Source organism: Coenobita brevimanus, chromosome 5, assembly GCF_032717465.1.
Source record: "Coenobita brevimanus isolate Jiangsu-jjx chromosome 5, ASM3271746v2, whole genome shotgun sequence".
Classification (NCBI taxonomy): Eukaryota; Metazoa; Arthropoda; class Malacostraca; order Decapoda; family Coenobitidae; genus Coenobita; species Coenobita brevimanus.
The window spans coordinates 7,251,660-7,273,683 of NC_136958.1; the positions used below are offsets into that span (position 1 = coordinate 7,251,660).

A 22,024-nucleotide genomic window follows, 5' to 3' on the forward strand; every position below is an offset into this window, starting at 1 on the left:
CACACACACACACACACACACACACACACACACACACAAGCAGAGGTGAAACTTGAGCTGAATCAGTGTTGTGAGTGAGGGGCATGTACGCTAAACTGTTGTGTCTGCTATACCGCTTCACCAACACACACACACACACACACACACACACACACACACACACACACACACACACACACACACACACACACACACACACACACACACACGCTACAGGATACAGTTCAAAGTTATATGATTCACACTCTCCCGTGACACACACGTATGTCTGAGGGCGTGCGTGGGCAGAGATGGGGAGACATTGTGTGTGTGTGTGTGTGTGTGTGTGTGTGTGTGTGGCTAGGTGAGTGAGTGTAGTTGGATGGAAGAGTGAGCGTAGGTGATTGGGTGGGTGGGTGAGGATGGTTGGGCAAGTGGATGTGGATGAATGGGTGAGGGTGGGTGTTTGGGTTGGTGTGCGTGTGGATGGATGGATGAGTGGATGTGGATGGGTGGGTGAGTGAGTGGATGTGGATGGACGTGGGGATGACTGATGATACAAGAAGGTAAACAGGAATTCAGTGAGGCTTAGTGTTGTTAGTGGGCGAGTGTGTGTGTGTGTGTGTGTGTGTGTGTGTGTGTGTGTGTGTGTGTGTGTGTGTGTGTGTGTGTGTGTGTGTGTGTGTGAGAGAGAGAGAGAGAGAGAGAGAGAGAGAGAGAGAGAGAGAGAGTTTTAGGGAGGGTGGAGCTGGTTGAAGTTAAGTCTGTTTAAAGGTTTACAAAATAAACTCATAGAAGCTGGTTATGGCGGAAGGGTCGAGGGAAAAGGTCTGAAAGAGAGAGAGAGAGAGAGAGAGAGAGAGAGAGAGAGAGAATCTTATGGTACCGTTTCTATAAATAATTTCACGTTGCTTAGAATAACTTGTTTTATGTCAATCACACGACCATTAGAATTTACAGGGACAAAAATTCGCCTATTATTTCATCCCATTGGCATCTCACACTCCTCCGTTGGCTAATATTCATAAGCTGAGAGAAGCTTGGTATTTTTCTCTGCTCGTATTGTACATGAGTCGCTTTAATATTGTGCCTCAAGGAAGAAAGTGACGGACATGACCTAAGTATGAAGCAAACGCAGTGGCATAGTAATAGTAGTAGTTGTTTTTGACGTAATAGTAGTAGTTTTGTTGTTTTTGTTGTTGGAGCCCCAGGTTCATCTGAAATGTGAATCCGGTGGACTGCTGGCTGAAGTTGCCTTTCTTTGCAGTTCACCATCCTCCTTTCTGGGGATGAGTGGTATATAGATCTCAGTGCTATTATTTGGGACTTGCAACTTGGAATGTATATTTAATGACATTTGTTCAGGTGTTAAGTAGTATCATAGCATACGTGTCATTTGCTTAATTTAAAAGTTTGAAATTTCTCGCACATAGTTTTATAGTAACTATACTCAGTTTTTTTTTTTTTTTATTGAGGCGAAGATGCACTTGACAGATTGGTGATTGAAACTTAGGGAGTAAATAAAATCCTCTGACTTCAACAACTATGAATGAAAAGACATCAAGGTGTAGTGTTCATAAAGTGAATGGTGTTGGCTGTTTGATAAGGTGGAGAGCGTGAACACTTTGCTTACTGGGCGTGTGTCATGATGTAGGCGGCACGTGCGTCAGTCAGGGGGAGGCGGGTGTGTGTGATCTTGGTTGTGGCCTTCGCTTGTCAGGGTACACCACACCTACACTGTACTACTGAACCAGACCACACGATACCATTACATCACGCACGCTGTCACTACCACACCACACCACACGCACGCAGTCACCACCACACCACACCACACGCACACAGTCGCTACCACTTCACCACCACACGCACGCAGTGACTATCACACCACACCACAGTGACCACATGCACAGTCACGACCCACACAACACCACACGCACACAGTCACGACCATACCACACCACACGCACGCAGTCACTGCCACACCACACCACACGCCTACTGTCACTATAGTACCACACGACACCACACAACGCCATCACACACACACACACACACGTACCACGCTACACCGGCACACCATACACCACCACACCTCATCAGCACGCCACGCCACAGCATACCACTCCACATCACACGCCCGCTGCCACTACCTATACCTGTGACACCAAAACTCCCATCCCAGCCACACCACTATTACCACTGCTATCACAACCTCTTTACTGCTTAAAATCGTGTGACTTGAGCCAGCAGCCCAGCATCCAATCCCCAAGTGTGCCTCAACCAGTGGAAGGGTTGTTAGACTGACGTGGATAAGCCCTCATGACTGGCGTAGGACACGTATGGAGAAGGCCTTTGCGTTGTAGGATTTTTTCTCACGGCCGCATCATTAAAACTAAGTGAACGAAAGTATAAGCAAGAGAAGTGAGGGAAAGTATAAGCAAGCCCCTCCATTTCTGACATTTTTGGAATATTTATATTTTATGTGATCAGCCTACAACTCACATTAAAGATAATCATCAGCGATACAGAAAAACAAAGAGAAACAACAAAAATCTGCAGAAATAATCAAGAAAAGGAGCTTGTTAACACCTTTGCGCTTTTATTTTTAATAATACTGCTTTCAGTGTTATAAAATATTTTCCTCCTTCAATTTAATTACATTTTTATTACTTCATTGCTACTGCTGGACATTTTTTTTACCTAGGGAAAATTCTCCCATATTGAAGTGATTAGGAACAATCTTTTGAAATCCTCCGCTATGAAAAGTCTCCTCCAGATTGAACAGATGCCTCATATAGAACGAAAAAATCAGTAAATGTGTCATCGGATTCAAGGTATTAAATGAGGAGGTGAGAGGAAGAGTAAACGATAGTACGTGATGATCAATGAATTTGGAACACGTAATGGCAGATAATAAATATTCATATAGCCATGATGCCAACTTTGGTCTTATTCAATTATTACCCAAAATGTGGAATGTTTTTTATTGCTTGCCTTTACAAGGCGGAGCGATAATGTTTTTGCCAGCCTTTGTGTGTATGTGTGTGTGTGTGTGTGTGTGTGTGTGTGTGTGTGTGTGTGTGTATTCCCATTATGTCTCGTGAACGGCTTGAGCTATCAACATGAAACCTTCAGGGTATCCATATATGGCCAAATCTTGGCCAAGTTCGAAAAAGGGCACTCGGGGTCAAGGTCAAGGTCACCAAAATGGCCGCTAAAGATCAACTAGTTTTTATCTACCGTCTGTAGCACCATAATAGCTCATGAACGGCTTGAGCTCTCAACATGAAACCTTCAAGGTATCAAGATATGGCCAAAATCTTGGACGAGTTCGAAAATGGGCACCCGAGGTTAAGGTCAAGGTCACCAATATAGCTGCCAAAGGTCAACTAGTCTTTATCAGCCACCTTTAGCATCTTTATATATCATGAATGGCTTGCGCTATCAACATGAAACCTTCAGGGTATTAAGATATGGCCAAAATCTTGGATTAGGCCAACAGCATATTCTGGCAGTCGATTAGCATTCGGCTCCCTAATGTTTTTCTTTCATTTTATTTGGGGTAGGCGGTGGCTGATTCGGTAGAGAGGCTGCCTGCAGTCCGAATGGACCCAGGTTTGAATCGCGGCTGGGGCAGGGAACAGTTTAGGGATTTTAATCTTCTAAAAAAATCAGACTTTCCTGATCTACCAGATGACCTGCCGACATACCCCCGCTAATACCCATACACCAGTCCTGTATGAGACAGCCTTAGCATGTATTCAATATGGACGGTGGATGTTAGCGCCGAAGTGGTGACACGTGGAGGTGTAGGAGGACTACTGGGCCTCGGGATAGGTCACTGCCCCCGAGAAATAGGCCCTGCAGCCTTTGCCCAGAGTCAGACACGTAAAAAAAAAAAAAAAAAAAAAAAAAAAAAAAAAAAATGTTCTGATTGGTGATAGGGAAGTTAGTCTCATTGCAATAACTCTATCGTTATCTGGGGTGGAACGCTGAAGTGGGCATAAATAATGCAAAAACTAAAGTGTGGATTGTAAGAAGTGTATTATTGTTTTCAAGAAGTTGCCTGTTGACATGTGCGAAATACAAAAGATAATGCTGAAGATCCTGGATGAGATAAAAGACCGAGTTAAAAGCTATACCTTTTTCACCTTAACTTGACCCAGATTTTCTTCCTTTTGCATTTTATTGTACGTAGTTCAGTGGCAGGAAAAGACAGTGCTACGGCTCTACCTCCTTCTCTTCCCACTTCTTCAGCATCATATTCTACTGTTAATCTAGTTACAGCTCAGCATTCAAGATGGAGAGATGACAGTATGGGCCAAGTTAGAGTACAAAGAGTATAGCAAGGGAGTGATAGATTACTGGAAGCATACTGTATTGAAGTTATAGAAGAAATGTTGTTTGTTGAGAGGAGCGAGATATAAAGAATAATAATCAAGATCCTGGTTGAGATGAACAATTAAAAGCCAACAAGGGAGTGACAGCCGTCGCATGGTTGTGGTAGTGGGAGTGTGTGTGTAATTAGAGCAAGCGAGTAGGATGTTGACACGAAGGAAGGCCTTTGACGTCATGTACAACACATGTAAAGACATCGAGAGAGAGAGAGAGAGAGAGAGAGAGAGAGAGAGAGAGAGAGAGAGAGAGAGAGAGAGAGAGAGAGAGACTATAGGGCTGATGTAAGGCACAGACGGTATAGAAACTACAGTAGTGGGAGGAGACAATGATACAATGTAGGCAGATGGCAGTAGTAGATAATGTAGTGGTATGTTGTAGGAGGGTAGGGCAGATGCTATATAGTCACAGACAGTAGCGTAGATACTAGTGGTAGTAGACAGTGGTATAATGCAAGAGCAGATACAAGGTATAGGTGGTAAAATAGAAGAAAGTGGTAGTAGGCAGTGGTATAGTGTGGAAAAGTAGAGTAGATACAATGCACATTTGGTAAAACAGGAGAGGTGGTAGTAGACAGTGGTGCAGTGTAGAAGATTAGTAACACACACACACACACACACAAACGAAAAGAAAAACACTCGCCCCTGCTACCCTGTCATTTTCTGCAACGCAGTGTGTGAAATCCAAGAAGTGTTTGCATGATCATTTTTTGGAGTTTCGTAATGAGAGTTGCCTTGTATGTTGTTCTGATAGAGCATTTGTGGTGCTGGGAATCGCTAAATAAAACAGGGCATAGGGATTTGTTATGTTTTATTTTGCTTTTTGTTGTTGTTTGAGTTGCAGATTTTGAAAGCATTCCTTGCAACCGTCTTTTAACTGCTCCACTACGAGAGGTTAATAAAATAATCAGCTGTTATGCACTGAATGGTGGTGGTAGTAGTAGTAGTAGTAGTAGTAATAGTAGCTGCAGTAGTGCTTAGTAGCAGAGGCAGTATTATTATTAGTAGTGGTAGTACAGTAGTATAATAGTAGTTGTAGCTGTAGTAGTTGCAACCCTTGACTCCTCTGAACTAGGTCCTGGTGAACTGCAGGCTGAAGTTGCCCTCCTGTAGTTCACTATCTTCCTTTCAGGACATAGAGAGTGAAGTGAGGAACACATGCAAAACGCTGTAGCATCAATGGCTATTTTTTTTTTTTTTTTTAATGCATTTCCACCACCCAAGTAACAGTCCTTTAACACGCAGTCTCTGTAGCTCACTGTCATCTGAACAGAATTATTTGGCCTTAGGTCCAGCTAGAATGATTTTCTTTTTTTTTCTTTAACCATGAGAATTTTCACTTTAAGACCTGTTTTCACTCTAATTCTATCAAGGAGTGTTTAGCAGCTGCAAGAGTGAAGACAGTGCATATATATAAAACAATCTTATATACGGTTTAGGCTTATGAAAGTATATAGATATGGCCTCCTGTCTTGTAAGGGCTATTGACTTTTTCTTTGGCTCCTGATCACAGATAGCGTGGACTGCAGCCTGTGTCTTGATGTTCTTTCGGGACTACAGCCGCTATAAGAAGGAACCTCAGTATTACTACATTCGTCGCATGCTTGGGGTGAGTGGTTTGTAGGTCGTTCACTGTAACTTAGCCTTCATTTTCATCTTTTTGTTGCTTATTTCATGTAGCTTGGTGGTAGATAAAGTGCTACAGCTCTACATCCTCTCACAGCTTATTTTGGGGATAAATATCATATTCTAGTGTTAACCTCATTAATTTTTTACCGCAGGCAAGAAGTTTCCAAATTTTCTGTTAAAGTAGGCCTTTCACTGGTTATATACCTGTACTTTGTTTTGTAGATACTGAGCACTTTTTATTTTTTAAATTTTAGCTTAGAAATACATAAAGACCAAATTTTACAGTATCACTTGTAACATATCGGCATACGAGGTGGGGAGATGGCAATTTTCAGTCAAAATAAAGTGAAAAGGGTATAATTAGTACCACAGTACCAGTGGAGGCTTTGTACCGCATCCTCTTTAGCTATTTAATTTGTATATTACACTTTGACTTATTTTTGGTGTTGGATTAAGGGCTTCAACTGACCAAAAAAAGAAAAACATACAAACCCATTTGTATATGTAGTCTCTTGTGTACCATTTACATTATTGAATAGTGACATACAGTACTATAATTTACATTAATTACATAGGTCTGGTTAGTACTTGGATGGGTGACCGCCTGGGAACACCAGATGCTGTTGGCATAACGTTCTCCCTACGTGTCAAGTGGGGTTGGTGGAGGATTAGTGCCTCTCCCTGTAAAACAATTAACTCTAAGCCCTTGGCCACCCCGTTTGGGATACGTGGCATCTGGCAATGAATGAAAATGATGAACATACAAGTGGACTCTGGACTGTAATGTGGAAAATTAATAACTGAGGAAGAGGTACTGTATTACAGAATCTCCTGTGGAACTTAGCAAATTCTCTGCCAGACTGGTCTGTGCATCTCACGAGGTTCTGCGGCTGTGCTTAACCTGTCATGCTGCTGCCTGGTGTTGCCCATGTGCCGCAGCCTCACCACCGCCCTCGTCACTGCCCTATCACACTCACGCCAACGCCCACCTGCCTTGCCTGCTGCCCTTGTTGCCCCTGCTACCCACACTGCTAAGACCACTCATCTTGTAATGGTTGCCACTGTATTTATCAGTGCAGGTCAGTAATTATTGCCAGATTAGAGTTCATTCACCTCAACATGGCAGAGGTTTTCAGCCTTTTGCATCCTTCATCTCATATCTATGACAGAATAAGACAGTATTGAAACTTTAAATTCTTTCTGTCACATTTCTTTGTGATTAGCACCTGTCAGTTTTAGACCAAGTTTCTGTAAAGTTGATATAGTAGCTCATTAAGGTTTTATTTCAGCAAATTTAACCAGTTAGTGTTGTGAAAGTTTAGTAAATTCAGGTTTCCTCCAAAAGTCCCGTGTTGCAGGAACTAAGTCAACCAGCACATCAAGTTGAATCATTACCATACACTTTCCCTTTTGTGGATGATAACACCAACCATTCCTTTTCAGACACTGTCATGTAACATTCATATGGTGCTTTCCAAAGTTTTTAATAATATTTAATGTGCATTTGCAGTGGTGCACTCAACTGCTCACATGGCCAATGCATACAACTCCTCCAGATACTTCAGTAACCTCTATCCTGATCTCAATTTGGCTTCATACAAGGGAGAGGTGAGTTTTAAAAATTGATTACTGTAATGTTTATCCAACTGAGCACTGCCATGGATCAAAACTTGGACTATGTGATGACAGTCAGGCAGCTTATCCACTGCACCAGTGTCAGGTACTCGTAAAAGCTACCTCTACCTGCCACAGCTTATAATCAGGATTCCCCTGCTGCTGTGGTACTGTTGGTTTCATAGCTCATAATGGATTCATTGGATATGCTGTGAGAGAGCTTAACAGCTTCAGTGTATCTGAGTGTCAGGGGTGCTTGGCTTCTTAAGGTCAACAGTAGGGGTGGGGGAATCCTGGCTACATAACAGTAATGGGAAATAAGGGTAGCTTTTACCATATCATGGTGTAGTGAATAAGCTTTCTGATTGTCACTGGATAGTCGGGGATTCAATTCACAGCACACAATTGGTGGATAAATATTAACAGATATGTGACACTGCAGGCTTCTAAGATCACACTTAGACTATGCTATGCAGTAGTTCACCCACTTTTACTTGTTGGAGATATTTGTAGTTATGTAACTTATTTCATGAAGCTCAGTAACAAAAGACAATTCTGCAGCTCTACATCCTTTCCTTTCCATAGCACTTCATGATTCTGGTGATAACTTTTTGCTATAGCCCAGCATTCAAGATAGAGAGATGACAGTCTTTGACCAAGTAGACAGAGTGTAATATGTTTTTATGTTCTTACTTATTTGTGTGAGGTGGTGGAGGCAGCTCTGCTTTCTGCATGTGCATTTTGTGAAGACAGGCATGGAGGAGAGGGATAGGTTTGTGGACCAACTAAGTAGTGCAATAGGGCCTACTGAGGAAAAATGACTTTATTTGGTTTGGTTTCCAGTATGCTTTTTGTGTGTGTGTGTGTGTGTGTGTGTGTGTGTGTGTGTGTGTTTAAGTACCTTTGCAATATATTGTATATTATCATATGCTTAAGAGATGATTACTGGTAGTAGTTTTAACCTAACACTGTACTGATCAGTATTTTATATAGCTCATTTTATGTTTACTGTAAGTAGTTCATGATTTTTATTTTGTCCTTTGCAGAGTCCAGTGCGGTTATTTACAGCTACAGGTAATGTATTGGGTGAAGACCATTTTCTAATATTTCCATGAACTTTTCCAGGAATTGAGGGAATGGATGCTACCCACATTCAGGCAGTCTTTATGAGTCAGAGATGTGTTTTATATCACAAGTTACGCCATGTAACTGGTACAATAAACTAAGTGAAACTGACAGTTCAGCTTTATAGATACCAGGGAAACTGTAATGAGCGATTTTTTGTAATTTACTGTGAGTGTCTCCCTTTCAGGACAGTTACAGTTTTTATATTTTATTCTTGCTGCCTGTTCCGCTCAGTGAGTTTATATAACAGAGGAAGATCTCATGTACTGAGAGTCTAATTTCAGCACCACTTTTTTTACCAGCTAAGTCGCAGGCATTCATTGACAGTCCTATAAATCTCTGAACATATTGCTAGCCTTAGTTTTCATTTTTGACACGTAATACAATTAGCACGAGGCTTGCATGAGGGAATGTTGGTGCCAACTTTAACATATGGGTGTGAAACTATGGTGTGGCATGAAAATGAAAAGTCAAGAGTACGATCAGTGAAGATGGGACTGCTGAGGAATGTATGTGGAGTACAGAGGGTTGATAGGATATGAAATAATGTGATTCGTGAAAGATGTGGAGTGAGGAAGTCGGTAGACACCAGCATCGAAGAGAGTGTCCTGAGATGGTATTGTCATGTGGAAAGAATGGATAACAATAGAGTGGTGAAAAAGGTATACCTGAGCGAATTTGAAGGAGGGAGGAGGTGACGTAGGCCAAGAAGAAGGTGGAGAGATATGGTGGATGAATGTGTGAGGAAGAGAAGTTTGGAAGTCGGTGAGGCTAGGGAACTGACAAGAGGTCAAGCTGGCTGGATGAATGTTGTGAGGAGAAGTGCATGATCAGGGATTTTGGCACCCCTTGTGAGCATGGCAGTGTCTGGATTGACTCAATTGGATATGTTTGTGTGAAGCTGCAGAGTGTGGTGAATGTTTTTGGCATATCCGGTAGAGCCAGGATTCTGGGGGCTTGAATGATGAGTGAATGGAAGTGTGGCCTATTTGATTTGGGCAAGTTTGTACTGTCTGGATGTTGCTACTCCTCACGCTGCCCTTGGGGGGAAAAGGAGGTCCGGATGATGATGATGGTGGTGATGAATACAATTAGCCATCACAGTCTTGGATGTAAGCAAGTAAAATGCTACAAACAAATTTTTAAGGAAGGTGTGTTTCTGAGTCATGACTGAGAGGTTAAAAGCACAAAAATATTTATTTCTAACTTTAGAAAAGACTTATAATGAATAATAAGAAGCCTTAATTAAAGATAAGGTGTTAATTCAGTGGCAACTTAATCCCCCCCCCCCTCAATGTAGTGATGTATAAGTAGTGTAATTTTTATTTTTGTTATTTCCAACCAGTTATATTTAGCTTGAGAAAGACTTCAAAATGGAGGGGTTTGAGATAGCTTCCATGAGTTAGAGACAGACTTCTTTAAACTCCCAAACTGAGCAAACTATGAGAGTTCCTTCCCATGTGGAGTAAAAATTATTTAGTGTCAACAGAATGAAAGAGTAATATGTCATCATGGTGAAGGGGTTAATAATGAAACAGTTTACTCCAAGGCCTATATATTTTATTGTTGGCTAAAGAGTCTCCCTAGCACCTTCTCCTTACCTGTTTATTTTTGTTTAAAGTACATTAATATTTCCATCTATCTAATTATTGGCAGATATCTAAATCATGTGAGGAGTAGCCACAAAAAAATCATCTCCATGTTGCCCTGCTCTCTACCATTTGGCTGCCCTTCCTCCAAATCATACTCCCTCTCTCATAAATTTCCACTCCATCCCTCCATCTCATCCATGGTGTTTATGCTATATTTGGCATCTTTGTTGATATAAAAAAAAATGTAGATAACAAACAGTATAATAATGAGCTGTAATATGAAAATTGTATATGGCAGAGGACTTGGTGGCATAGATGTGATTTGTTTATGGCCGCCCCTTCCGTGATTAATCTGATAATAAAGAGCTAAACAGTGAATATGCAGAAATAAATGGCTGAAGAAGAGGTGCAAGACAGCCTTCTAAGCTGACAAGAATATGGGCCCAAGTGAAACAGTTATAACCCCTTGGATCTGGGTTACATCCTTTTTATATTCAGATTTGCTGATACCAGACATATCCCATATTGAAGGGGTTTATTAAAGCTGTATCTAACATCTCTGGTTCAAATAGTTGATCATGAGCTGAATATGATTGACTGGAAATGGCAAGAATGAAATGAAAATGATATCCCCAGACATCAAAGGGTTAGCCACTTCACATTAATGGCCTACTTTTATTTTATTCTGGGAACCAATGAATAACTTTATTCGGTCCTGGAAGACTTCGGACTTAAGGAATTAGGCACAGCTTCCATTAACCTATTAGTACGAGAGATTTTTTTTTTCCCCCCTAAGTTGAATAAAACTGTTTTGAAGCTGACAGAGTAAGACACGAAAAATGTCACCATATTGAAGGGGCTAACTGCTGACTAACTGTATCACTGATGGTGTTGGCACAGTTCCTGGGATAACGGGAGTGTTGATGGTGGTGGTACTGGGTGTGATGGGTGTCAGCTCCCTGGGGAGAGTACGGCACTCTCACTACAACCTCTTCTACTACACTCATCATCTTGGCCTGATATTCCTCCTCCTCATGATTTTGCATCCTCTCAAGTAAGTGACCAATTTCTGCAGTACTGGTGGTCCTGGTTATATGCAAGGGATGTGTTCCAGAATGCAGTACAGTATTTCAACTTTTTTATTGCATTTGGTAATGTAACTTAGGGGGATTGACAGATGAGATATATCAGTAGCAGTGCAGTTTCAGTTGGCAGTATTCCTATAATAGACTGAAGAATGAACAGCAATAGGAATACAAAAAAATGACAGTATACAGTACTGTACCAAAATGACGATCTTTTGTTTTATGTGATGTTGTAACGTTTTACATGTTGTATTAAACATTATTACTGCTCATAAGAGCAATGTCATTTGAAAATTTGCACTCTACTGTAGTTCTCAGTAGCTTCCAGACCGTTTCATTAAAGTTATTGGTTTTTCTTACACAGCTTCGGTACTGATCACCTTATTTGATTGCAGTGCAGCTGTCACCCCCTACTAAACCATTACTATACGCTATTTACTCTAACTTGGCCTAAAATTCCCATCCTTCGATTTTGAATATCAGGCCATAACAGTAGATTAATACTAGAATATTATCCTAGTCATGATGAGGAGCTGTGGAAGGGATGTAAAGCCATTGCATTGTCTTATTCTGCCACTGAGCTGCATGAAATAAGCTGCAGAAAGACATAAATATGGACCAAATTAAGATAAAAGGACTGCTGGTATAATATTGGCGTAAAATAAAATACATTTCCCACAAAACTCACTCTTTGTTCATTATAATACGGTGATACCTCGATTAACCTACGTAATAGAGCCAAAAGTATGTCTAGATAGTGAGTCCATTTGGATAATGGACTTCTCCCATGGCCCCCCTTCGTACATACCCTAACTTTGAAAGCCATTGTAAAAGGCCACAACAGTGCATCATAGAACACTCATTCCTGGTGTTTAACATTGCTCTGTCTGGTCAAGCAGACCTGCAAACCACAGCTAAGCTATTACCAAGGTCAAGCAGACCCATCATTCACTGACAGGCAATCACCACTGCAAGGCCACACCCTGCAGTGAAAAAAAAAAGAAAAAAAAAAAAAAAAAAAAAAAAACCACGACCCTGCTGGGCAAACATGTTCGCTTAGCCATAATTTCCACCCAGACGCAAGCATTTTGTCTGGATGAAATGGAAAATGTATGAATAATGGATTCAAACAGCCAGATCACAGTGTCTGGATAGTGGATTGTTTGGATACTGGACATCTGGATAACTGAGGGATTACTGTACTGATCTACAGGTAAAGGGTAGTCCTATTGCTGCCAAGTTTTTGGATAAATACTGGTACAGTTATATATATTTTGTATGCTAACCACCACTGTTTTTAAGAGGAATAAGACCTAGAATCATGTTGGGTGGGATTATGGTGAATGCTGATGCTTTACGTTCTTTTCAAGTACACATTTGATCAATTCATATAATATAGCTGTAAGTATTATTATTATCCATCCATCTGTCATCTAATCCAGTGTTGCCCCATGAGAAGCATAGGAGCCCGGGGCTAGGCAAGTTGGTCCTGACATTTAAGATGAGAGTGCCCAGCCTCACTCATCCCTGAGTGGCATTGTGTGAACAATAAACTCCAACCATCCCTTGGACAGAAACCTGCACAGGCTCAGTCCAATTGGAGAACCTTAATTGCCCACTAAACCACCAGGTGCCATAATTTGGTTGTATGGTTACCACCTAGCACAGCACATGGTTTCCTGGTGTATAGGAAACCATTTGGCTTGTCATACAATGCAGAGTCACCCATAGGCAGAAAGAAGAGGAAAGAATGAAGGAAAGAAAGACAGGAGAGGAAGTGTAAAGTCACTCATAGGCAGAAGGAAGAGGAAAGAATGAAGGAAATAAAGGCAGAAGAGGAAGGAAGGAATGAAGAGAGGAAAGGACAGTCACCTGAGAGCAGCACTACATCAAGTGAGAGGATGGTGAGCACCCCTACCTACCACTGATTATTATCATTATTATGAATGCAAATTACTCTGAAAATATGAAATTATTCTTGAAGGAGGTGCGGAAATGTAGAAGTGGCAGCGGAAAGAAATGTTAAGGTGTGAAGGATGCAAGTGGTAGATTATTAACCCATGGGGATGAAGTAAGGACCACATGGAAGGAATATTTTGAAAGCCTGATGAATGGGAATGGAGAGAGCAGAGCCACTGTAAATATGATTGATTTTGGGGGTGTACAGAAAAGGAATGCAGTGCCAGGAAATGTGACACTCTCACAGGTGAAGAATGCTGTGAAGCGGAAGAAAAATGGGAAAGCAGCTGGGGGTTGATGAGGTGTATGCAGAGATTATTTAGTGTAATGGAGAGAGCAGAATAAAGTGCATGCTGGATATATGTAAGAAGGCATGGATGAGTGAAACTGTACCAGCAGAGTGGAAAAAGGCTTTTATTGTACCCCTGTACAAAAATAAGGGTGAGCGAAGTGAGTGCAAGAATTATCGTGACATAAGGTTATTGAGTGTGGTAGGGAAGGTATATGGAAGAATTATCATAGAAAAAGTAAGAGAGATATCAGAAGTCCTAGTGAGTGATGAACAGGATGGCTTTAGGAGTGGCAGAGGATGTGTGGATCTAATATTTGCAATAAGACAGATAGTGGAGAAGGCTTGTGAGAAGTACAGTACTATAAGGTGTTGATGGCATTCATGGATCTGGAAGAAGCATACAGCAAAGTAGACAGAGAAGGATTGTGGAAGCTTTTGGGCATTTACAGTGTAAATGGTAAGCTGCTAGGTGCTGTCAAGAGCTTTTATGATGGTAGTGAGGTATGTGTAAGGGGAAATCGGCATCTAGGTGAGTGGTTCACAATCAGTGTGGGCGTGTGACAAGGTTGTGCGATGTCCCCATGGTTGTTCATTATATATATATGGATGGGGTGATGAGAGAAGTAAAAACACGAGTAATGCAGAGACGGATGGCATTGGTAATGAATGGTGATGGATGGAATATCTCATATTTGTTGTATGCTGATGATGCAGTACTACTTGCAAATACAGTACTGGACAAGAACTTCGTAGACCAGTGCAGAGTTTTGCTGATGTCTGTGAGCGTCGTACCTTGAGAGTAAATGTAGAAAAGAGTAAAGTGATGGTTAATAAGAGAGAAGGTGACTCCCAGTGTGATGTTACAGTGAATAGAGAGAGACTGAAAATGGTAAGAAAATTTAAATACCTGGGTACAGTGATAGAAATGAGAGGAAAATGTGCAAAAGAAATGAAAAGTAGAGTGACACAGGGAAGGAAAGTAGCTGGTGCTATGAAGGCCTTGATAAGAAACAGAGTTGAGTGTTGCAGCTGTGCGAGGGTTGCATGAAGGAGTTTTAGTGTCAACTTTAACATATGGATGTGAGACTATGATGTAGCATGAAAAATTAAAGTCAGGAGTGAGAGTAGTGGAGATAGGACTGCTGACAAATGTGTGTGGAGTACCGAGAGTGGGTAGGATATGAAATAATGTGATTCGTGAAAGATGTAGAGTGAGGACGTCTGTGGACACCAGGATTGAGGAGTGTACTGAGATGGAATGGATAACAATAGAGTGGTGAAAAAGGTATATCTGAGTGAATTTGAAGAAAGGAGGAGGCAAGGTAGGTTGAGGAGAAGGTGGAGGGATATGGTGGACTAGTGTGTGAGGAAGAGAGGTATGGAACTTGGTGAGGTTAGGGGACTGACGAGAAATCGAGCTGGCTGGATAAATGTTGTGAGAAGAAGTGCATGATCAGGGATTTGGCACCCCTTTTAATGTGACAGCTTCCGGACTGACTGTATCAGATACGTTTATGTGAAGCTATTGAATGTGGTTAATGTTTTCGGTGTATCAGATAGAGCCAGGATTCCGGGGGCTTGAATGATGAATGAATGGAAGCATGGCCCATTGAGTTGGGCAAACTTGGGCTGTCTGGACATTGCTACTCCTCACCGTGCCTGAGGGTGGGAAAGAAGGTCTGGATGATGATGAATGATGATTATTATTTTCATCATCACCATCATCTGGACCTCCTTTCCCACCCTATGGCAGGGTGAGGAGTAGCAATGTCCAGACAGCCCAAATTTGCTCAATCCAATGGGCCAAGCTTCCACTCACTCATCATTCAAGCCCCTGGAATCCTGATTCTATTGAATATGCCAAAAACATTCACCACGTTCTGTAGCTTCACATAAACATATCTGATAGTCAGTCATAATTATTATTAGTATTAGTATTATTATTTTGGTTGTTATTATTATTATTATTATTATTTATTGTATGACCCACTTATACATTCTTCAGAGGTGTTCTCAAGGAGCAAAGAAATCTCCACAGTCATTTCCCAGGCTGCCAGATGCACATGGACACACAGTCTGATGAGGAAGGCATGTATTGCTTTTCAGTCCTCTTGTATGCAGCATATTGAAGACATTGCCAAACTTTTCATCTTTTTATATATGAAAAACAAGTAGAATGATCTTGTTTATGCTAATTAGTACAGTACTATACATTCAGGGAGAAACTTCTAGTACAGGTATTGCACTGCATCTTTTTCACATTCAGGGCAAGTCTATCACTTTCCTTTACAACACATCACATTCAAGAGGATTACAATATCTGTGGACAGAATATTATTTGAAGATTCTCTTAGCTTCAGAATATTGCAATACTGTGACCAGAGAAAATTCTGTCTATCTATCTGTCTATAGCCAGATGCCTCAGTCCCGTAAGGGGTAGCCACAAACAGTCACCCCCATGTCGGCCTGTCCCCTGAAAAGTGAGAAGTAGAAATGAAATGCAACACTGTAATAGAACTTTTTTTTTTCCCACCATACATCAGTCATATATTACTTACATGTTAGTTGACATATAAATATTTTACTTTACAGGCTTCCCAGAGCCCATTGCAACCTTGGAGTCTTTTTTTACCCATCACAACATCACTGACTCGCAACTGGGTACTTCACTCCATGAACCTCAGCAAGATTATGGTTTTCCTGAACCTTCCTCTGAACTTCAGCAAGATTATGGATTTCCTGAACCATCCCTGGAACTTCAACAAGATTATGGATTTCCTGAACCTTCCCCTGAACTTCAGCAAAATTATGAATTTCCTGAACCTTCTCCTGAGTTAGACCTCACTATAAATGAAGGATATGATGATATAGAATATGAGAATGTAAATCCCCTTTCTGCTATGAGCTATGAATACCCAGAACCTGCTACTGAATTAGATTATCCTGAAGTAAGACACAACAAAATGCAGCAGAATTCAGATCAGAAGTCTCTCCCACACATTCCCAGTCTGAAAAATCATAATCACAGCCGAGAATCAGCTAAACAAGGTCAGGCCTATTGGTAGTCCTCGTGTAAAATTGCTTCATTTGTTAAGTTGATGATGAATCATGCTTTCGTTCACTTGAACCATCTTTTAATTCACCATAAAATTGTTTTCAAGTCAGAAATTAGTTTATTTTTACTTGTAACTCCATTTGCATCTGTGTGACATACTTTTCAGGATACTGTTGCTGGTCCAATATTACTTCATTCAGCTTAAGAAAAACCTTCATAAAGAAGTATATTAAGGCTGTATGTAAACCCTTCAGTTCAAGAAATGTATCCTAATTTTTTCTCTCTCTCTTTCATGAGGAAGAAAGAACCAAAGGCTAGAATCATCAGGAGATTGGAAGACTAGAATAAGAGAGACACTCCTGTGCTCAAATGTATATGTATGACTTGGTCTTCTGCCTAAAGTAGCATTTTGCCTTTGTGGGTCATCGGGCAGTGCTTTGATTTGCTTGAAGCATTGTATGCAAGAGGAGGTCAAGTCTTTATTCCATTCAGCCAGAGGATTTTTTTCCTTTTGCTGAGCTTTTTTGATTTAAATTGAACTTGAGAAGAATCTATACCAAAGTACTGGTGGATGTTGGAGGCTAGATCAGACCCCAGCGGTGTGAAAAATCAGCTTAGTTTAACTGTCTGGTGGTAGCAAGAGTAAAGTAAGAAGTACATCATTGGGGATTCAAGAGTTTATTTCAATACACTTCATCTTTTTAATAGTTCTGATTATTTCCTTTTTGTATCCTAGGCGGTGTGATGATTAAGGTACAACAGAAAAAGCGATTATACACAGGAAGGAGGAAATGTCTTAGAGCACCTGAATTTGTTCCTGTTCCTTCACAGGTAGAGTTGATTTGTTATACAGTATCAGTTTAATGAATTACCTATACTGGGCAGCTTTGTACCTTGGGAGCACAGTAATATAATTGTGTAACAGTTTTATATGTGAAACAGTGTACTTCTCAAGATCCTTTATTTTTCATCATATATGTTCAATTCTTTATTGTATAGTAATATGATTAAATTTGCTGTGGTTAATTATACAAAACCTTAACCATTTCAGCATGTTTTTATCTTAGCCACATGATTATATTCAGCTTCTGAAACTTTTTCTACTGGAGGGATTAGAAATTGTCTCCATCACCTCCTTCAGCATGAGTTCTGTTTTATAATTTCATTGGTTGCTAGCATAGAAGAGGCATCATGTAGTGAAGGTATTATGTATCAAAATAGCTAGAATAAGAGTAACTATTGTGTTATTGTTTCCTGTTGTAGAATATCTATTGTTTGAGTTCCTGATTCTACCTTGTGTTCTTGTCCTTGAATGGTGGGTATTTCTCATGTTCTTATCCCTGCATCATTGTTATATTCTTGTGCCATGGTTACAGACATGGATGTGGGTGACTGTGGCACTGGGTATGTGGGCATTGGACTGGGTGGTGCGATGGCTGCGGCAGCGGCTGAGAGGGGATGGACAGGGGGCACTAGTGTCCAGAGTCACATTCCTCCCATGCAGTGTGCTTCGTCTTAGTCTTTCACTTCCAGATTTCACCTGCAAGCCTGGACAGGTAAAATTATAGTCTTTGAAAGTATTTGTCGTGGAATGCTGTTGATAGCTCTCCCTCTTCAATATTATTTTTCATAGCCAAGGAAACTCATGTAATGGAAGCCAATTTAGAGCTTGGTTTGCGATAAGTAAGTATTAGGCATTTGGCTGTATATACCTGCAAGCAGGTTTCATTCTAAAACCTGCAAATGGAGTATATTATTTGTCTGCTGAGAGGTCACAAAGACACCTCATCATGTTTACCTATGTAAAACTGCTCGTGGTATTCTCATTGCCACTTTGTGGTTCACTGGTTGCCTGCATAGCATGATATGAATGCAGTGTGTATGTCACTCATGTAACAGCAGTGCTGTCAGAGATATCAAGAGCATAACTAATCCCAGGATTGTGGTCAAAGACTTTTACCCTAAATCTGTAGGTGGTTTTATTATGTACTGTAGTCTTCTTTGTGGAGCGATGTAACATTTGCCTAGAAAGTGGCAGGTACTGGCATGGTTTTCTATATCCTGCACTGCACTAAATAAACAGTTCTGTTCTTAAGACTGTTTCATGTCTTTTTTGTTTCTCCATTTTGGAAAATAGAAATTTTGGCAAATCTAGAACATATTGTTAGCTGCTGTATTATTGCTCAGATTTTTATTACAGTATTAATATTGTCCAAGATATATGTGCTTATTATTCAGAGCTTTACAGTATTATTACTTGTTGGTTGTGTACCAAATAGTTTCCTTCTCAAGATGCTCTTTAATAGTACTCTCACATTCAAAAGTTTGCTGGCACATTCATGGTGACTGCTGGTACATGAAATATTTTCATGTTAGCACACAACAAAGTTATGAGAGGGAAGTTGCCGCAATGTGTGACAAGTATGGAAGACAGGATGCGATACAGGCAGGGGATTGTCAGTGAGCTTTTATTGTTGATGGTACAGCTAATATCAGGCTCCTCTAGAACACTGTTTCGTTTCTGTGAACAGTATGTGTTGATCCAGTGTCCTCAAGTGTCCAGGATGGAGTGGCATCCGTTCACTGTCATCAGTGTAAGTGACTTATGTCTTCTTGTTTCTGTAGCTAGTGCTCTTTGTATTTACTAACAACTTGATAAACATAATAATAGTTAGATATTCTTACAGGATTTATAATATTTAGTGTAACTTACGATAGCACATTTTTCTAACTTGCCAGAGATCTCAGACCCATGTCATTTTGGTTGATAACCAAGCATAGTCAGATGGGAGGTTTCTATGACTCATAACATTCCTACCTTGTAATTAAGGTGCTTCTAAGTTAACCCTTGGATTGCAGCTAGAGGTCGTGCAAACATCCTGTGGTGTGGCAAAATGACAATTTTGGTCACTCATACAGAGTTCCATGAAATGTACATCAGTGGTTAGGAAACCGCATTGTGCAGCTACCCACGGAATTCTTCTTTTGAAACTGAAATAATTTTCAGAAATTGCATTTCTGACAGGAACATGAAAACTGTGCTTTGAGAGAAAGAAAGAGAGAGAGTAATGCATATTGGGGCAGAAGAGACAGGCTGTAGACAGGGTGTCGCCAGGCTCCCCACTCCCCAAGTGGGTTGCCAGCTCGTTCCATACACTGCAGTACAAGCTTAAGGTGCTACTTTTACACCCAGTATTTACCACCCTACTTCTGTTTCATTGCCTCTTATTGACCTTTCATTAGATTATATGTTATTCCAAACAGTTTTGACCCACGACTGCTTTTTCTGGGGTGATAATATTACGGGAAATGCATTACGAAGTGCGTAGTTTTGGGTCATTGTTGCTGGTGCTATTTAGCAACTGGACTCAAGATAGGGGGTGGGAATGAGAGCTGCCAGTTACCCTAATGCTCCATAAATTTTGTGTCACACTGATCCTTCTAGAACCTTTGTGGTGTGTTGTTGAAAATTTTGCTCATAAGAGGTATGTCACTGCTTTCCGAGACACCCCTGTATGAAGTATGTTGCAGTCCACGGGTTAATGAAACCACGACTGTATACAGTCAGGTCTCCTATGGCGCGGACTTCTATGGCAGGGTTTTCTGTGACACGGCAAGGTGCCAGACCCCCCCAAAATGAACCACGTGCATAAACTACCTATGGCGCAGGCACGGCAAGGTTTGAAACACGCGGGCAAATTCCCCTGGCGGTGTGCTCCCCAGTTTGTAAACAAAGAAGATGGCGACCACTTCAGTTCCGTACTACCAGTGCTCCAACTGTGGACTTTTTTCTCTCTTGTGAGGAGGTTAAACTTCACCAAATTCATCGTGTTAAGCAATGAAATATTAAAGATTCATTGCGTATTGTGACTAGTTTATAGGTTTGTTTGTAAAACCGCTATTAACGGGTTAGTGATGAAGCACCTATCTCTGAGCTAAGATGAACTATAATGCCTCCCATCATCATCATCCCGTATATAAGAATGATTATTAATGTGTTAATTGTGAGTTTTCTTGACACTTGAGCACACAAACTTTATCAAATAAACTTCTTCAATCAGTGTTTGACCAGGCAGCCTCCACCATCTTTAATCTTTTGGTCGGTCAGCTGATCTGTATCTACTTGGCCTAGCTTTTTTTCGCTCGATCTGCAGCGCATGGTATTGCCCAAGTAGACACAGGGCTGATCACCTTCCCGTTTTTTGTGCCTGTTGTCACGTGTAATACATGCACTGACTGATTGCTTGATTGTGTGCATGTGTAAAGTGGCAAAAAATCGGGAAAAGTGGGATGAAAAGGGGGACTTTGGCCAAACGTCCAGAACCAAATTCCATTTTTCCCATACGTTTAGTTATTTGTATGGCACAGTTTTCTATGGCGCAGGCTTGGTCCAGAACCAATTAGCCGCGCTTTAGGTGACTTGACTGTACTGAAGTTATGAGAGTGGCCCAGTTCCCTCAAATGAAAAACAAAACAAAGCAAAACAGTACTGTGTATGTACAGCATATAGTTATTTTAAATTGCCTTTTTTTAAGTCCATTTAAATTATGAAATTATTGTAGTGTTTAATGTGGTGCCATTGGAATAAACAAGATGATTTGCCAGTTTCTTCCAGTTTTCAAGGTATGGAAAAAGTTATAATAGTTTGCAACATATTCCCAAACTACAGTAGTGAGGACAGCCTTCTGTGAACACACAACTCACTCCTCAGGTTTACAGAGAATAGCTCAGCTTAATATTATATGGGCTTTGCGGAAGGTTTTGGTGAGGTGTATACAGAAATGATAAATGGTAATGGAGACAGTAGTTCCCACAAAATATCTCACCATAAATTACTGACTGATGAAAAATAGCCTAGGCAGCATGAAAACAACAATCATTTCTGATGTTTTAGGGAATAAGCTTTGCCCAGTTCTGATATCACCATGGAATTATATTGTTCAGCAGAGTAATACCATATGTTGGTACTGATATGGAAGCCTGTAGTACTTGTATGAAAGCTATTTTCACATAGGGCTGGTTCTCATTTAAAGTCAATATATTGTTTATAAGGGCTCCAGCATGCTTGCATGTGTCGGCTTTCCTCACTTCTCAATCACTGGCAGCCTCTCTATTCAGCCCCTTATCACTAAAGTCACACTCTGTGAACTCATGGCAGGTGTTTTTCAGTCTACCTCTCAAAACCCTACCCCTGATGTTCACACTTTTGTGTACTGGAAATATGCTTCTGTGCGTGTTCCCTATGTGTCAAGTGGGTTGGTGGAGGGTTAGTGCCCCTCCCTGTAAAACAAATAACT

At 40.8% G+C, this 22,024-nt stretch overlaps 1 protein-coding gene across 1 annotated transcript in view; it reads left to right on the forward strand.

Annotated features, from left to right (window-relative positions):
- Positions 1-22,024, forward strand: part of LOC145397620 (NADPH oxidase 4-like) — a 31,427-nt gene that overhangs the window by 3,664 nt on the left and 5,739 nt on the right. Inside the window, exons 2-10 of the mRNA XM_080270663.1 lie at positions 5,890-5,985; positions 6,865-7,084; positions 7,516-7,613; positions 8,666-8,693; positions 11,237-11,390; positions 15,678-15,760; positions 16,265-16,720; positions 17,991-18,283; positions 19,259-19,321. Of these exons, the coding sequence (XP_080126789.1) occupies positions 5,890-5,985; positions 6,865-7,084; positions 7,516-7,613; positions 8,666-8,693; positions 11,237-11,390; positions 15,678-15,760; positions 16,265-16,720; positions 17,991-18,283; positions 19,259-19,321 (1,491 nt within the window). The remainder of the gene's footprint in view (positions 1-5,889; positions 5,986-6,864; positions 7,085-7,515; positions 7,614-8,665; positions 8,694-11,236; positions 11,391-15,677; positions 15,761-16,264; positions 16,721-17,990; positions 18,284-19,258; positions 19,322-22,024) is intronic.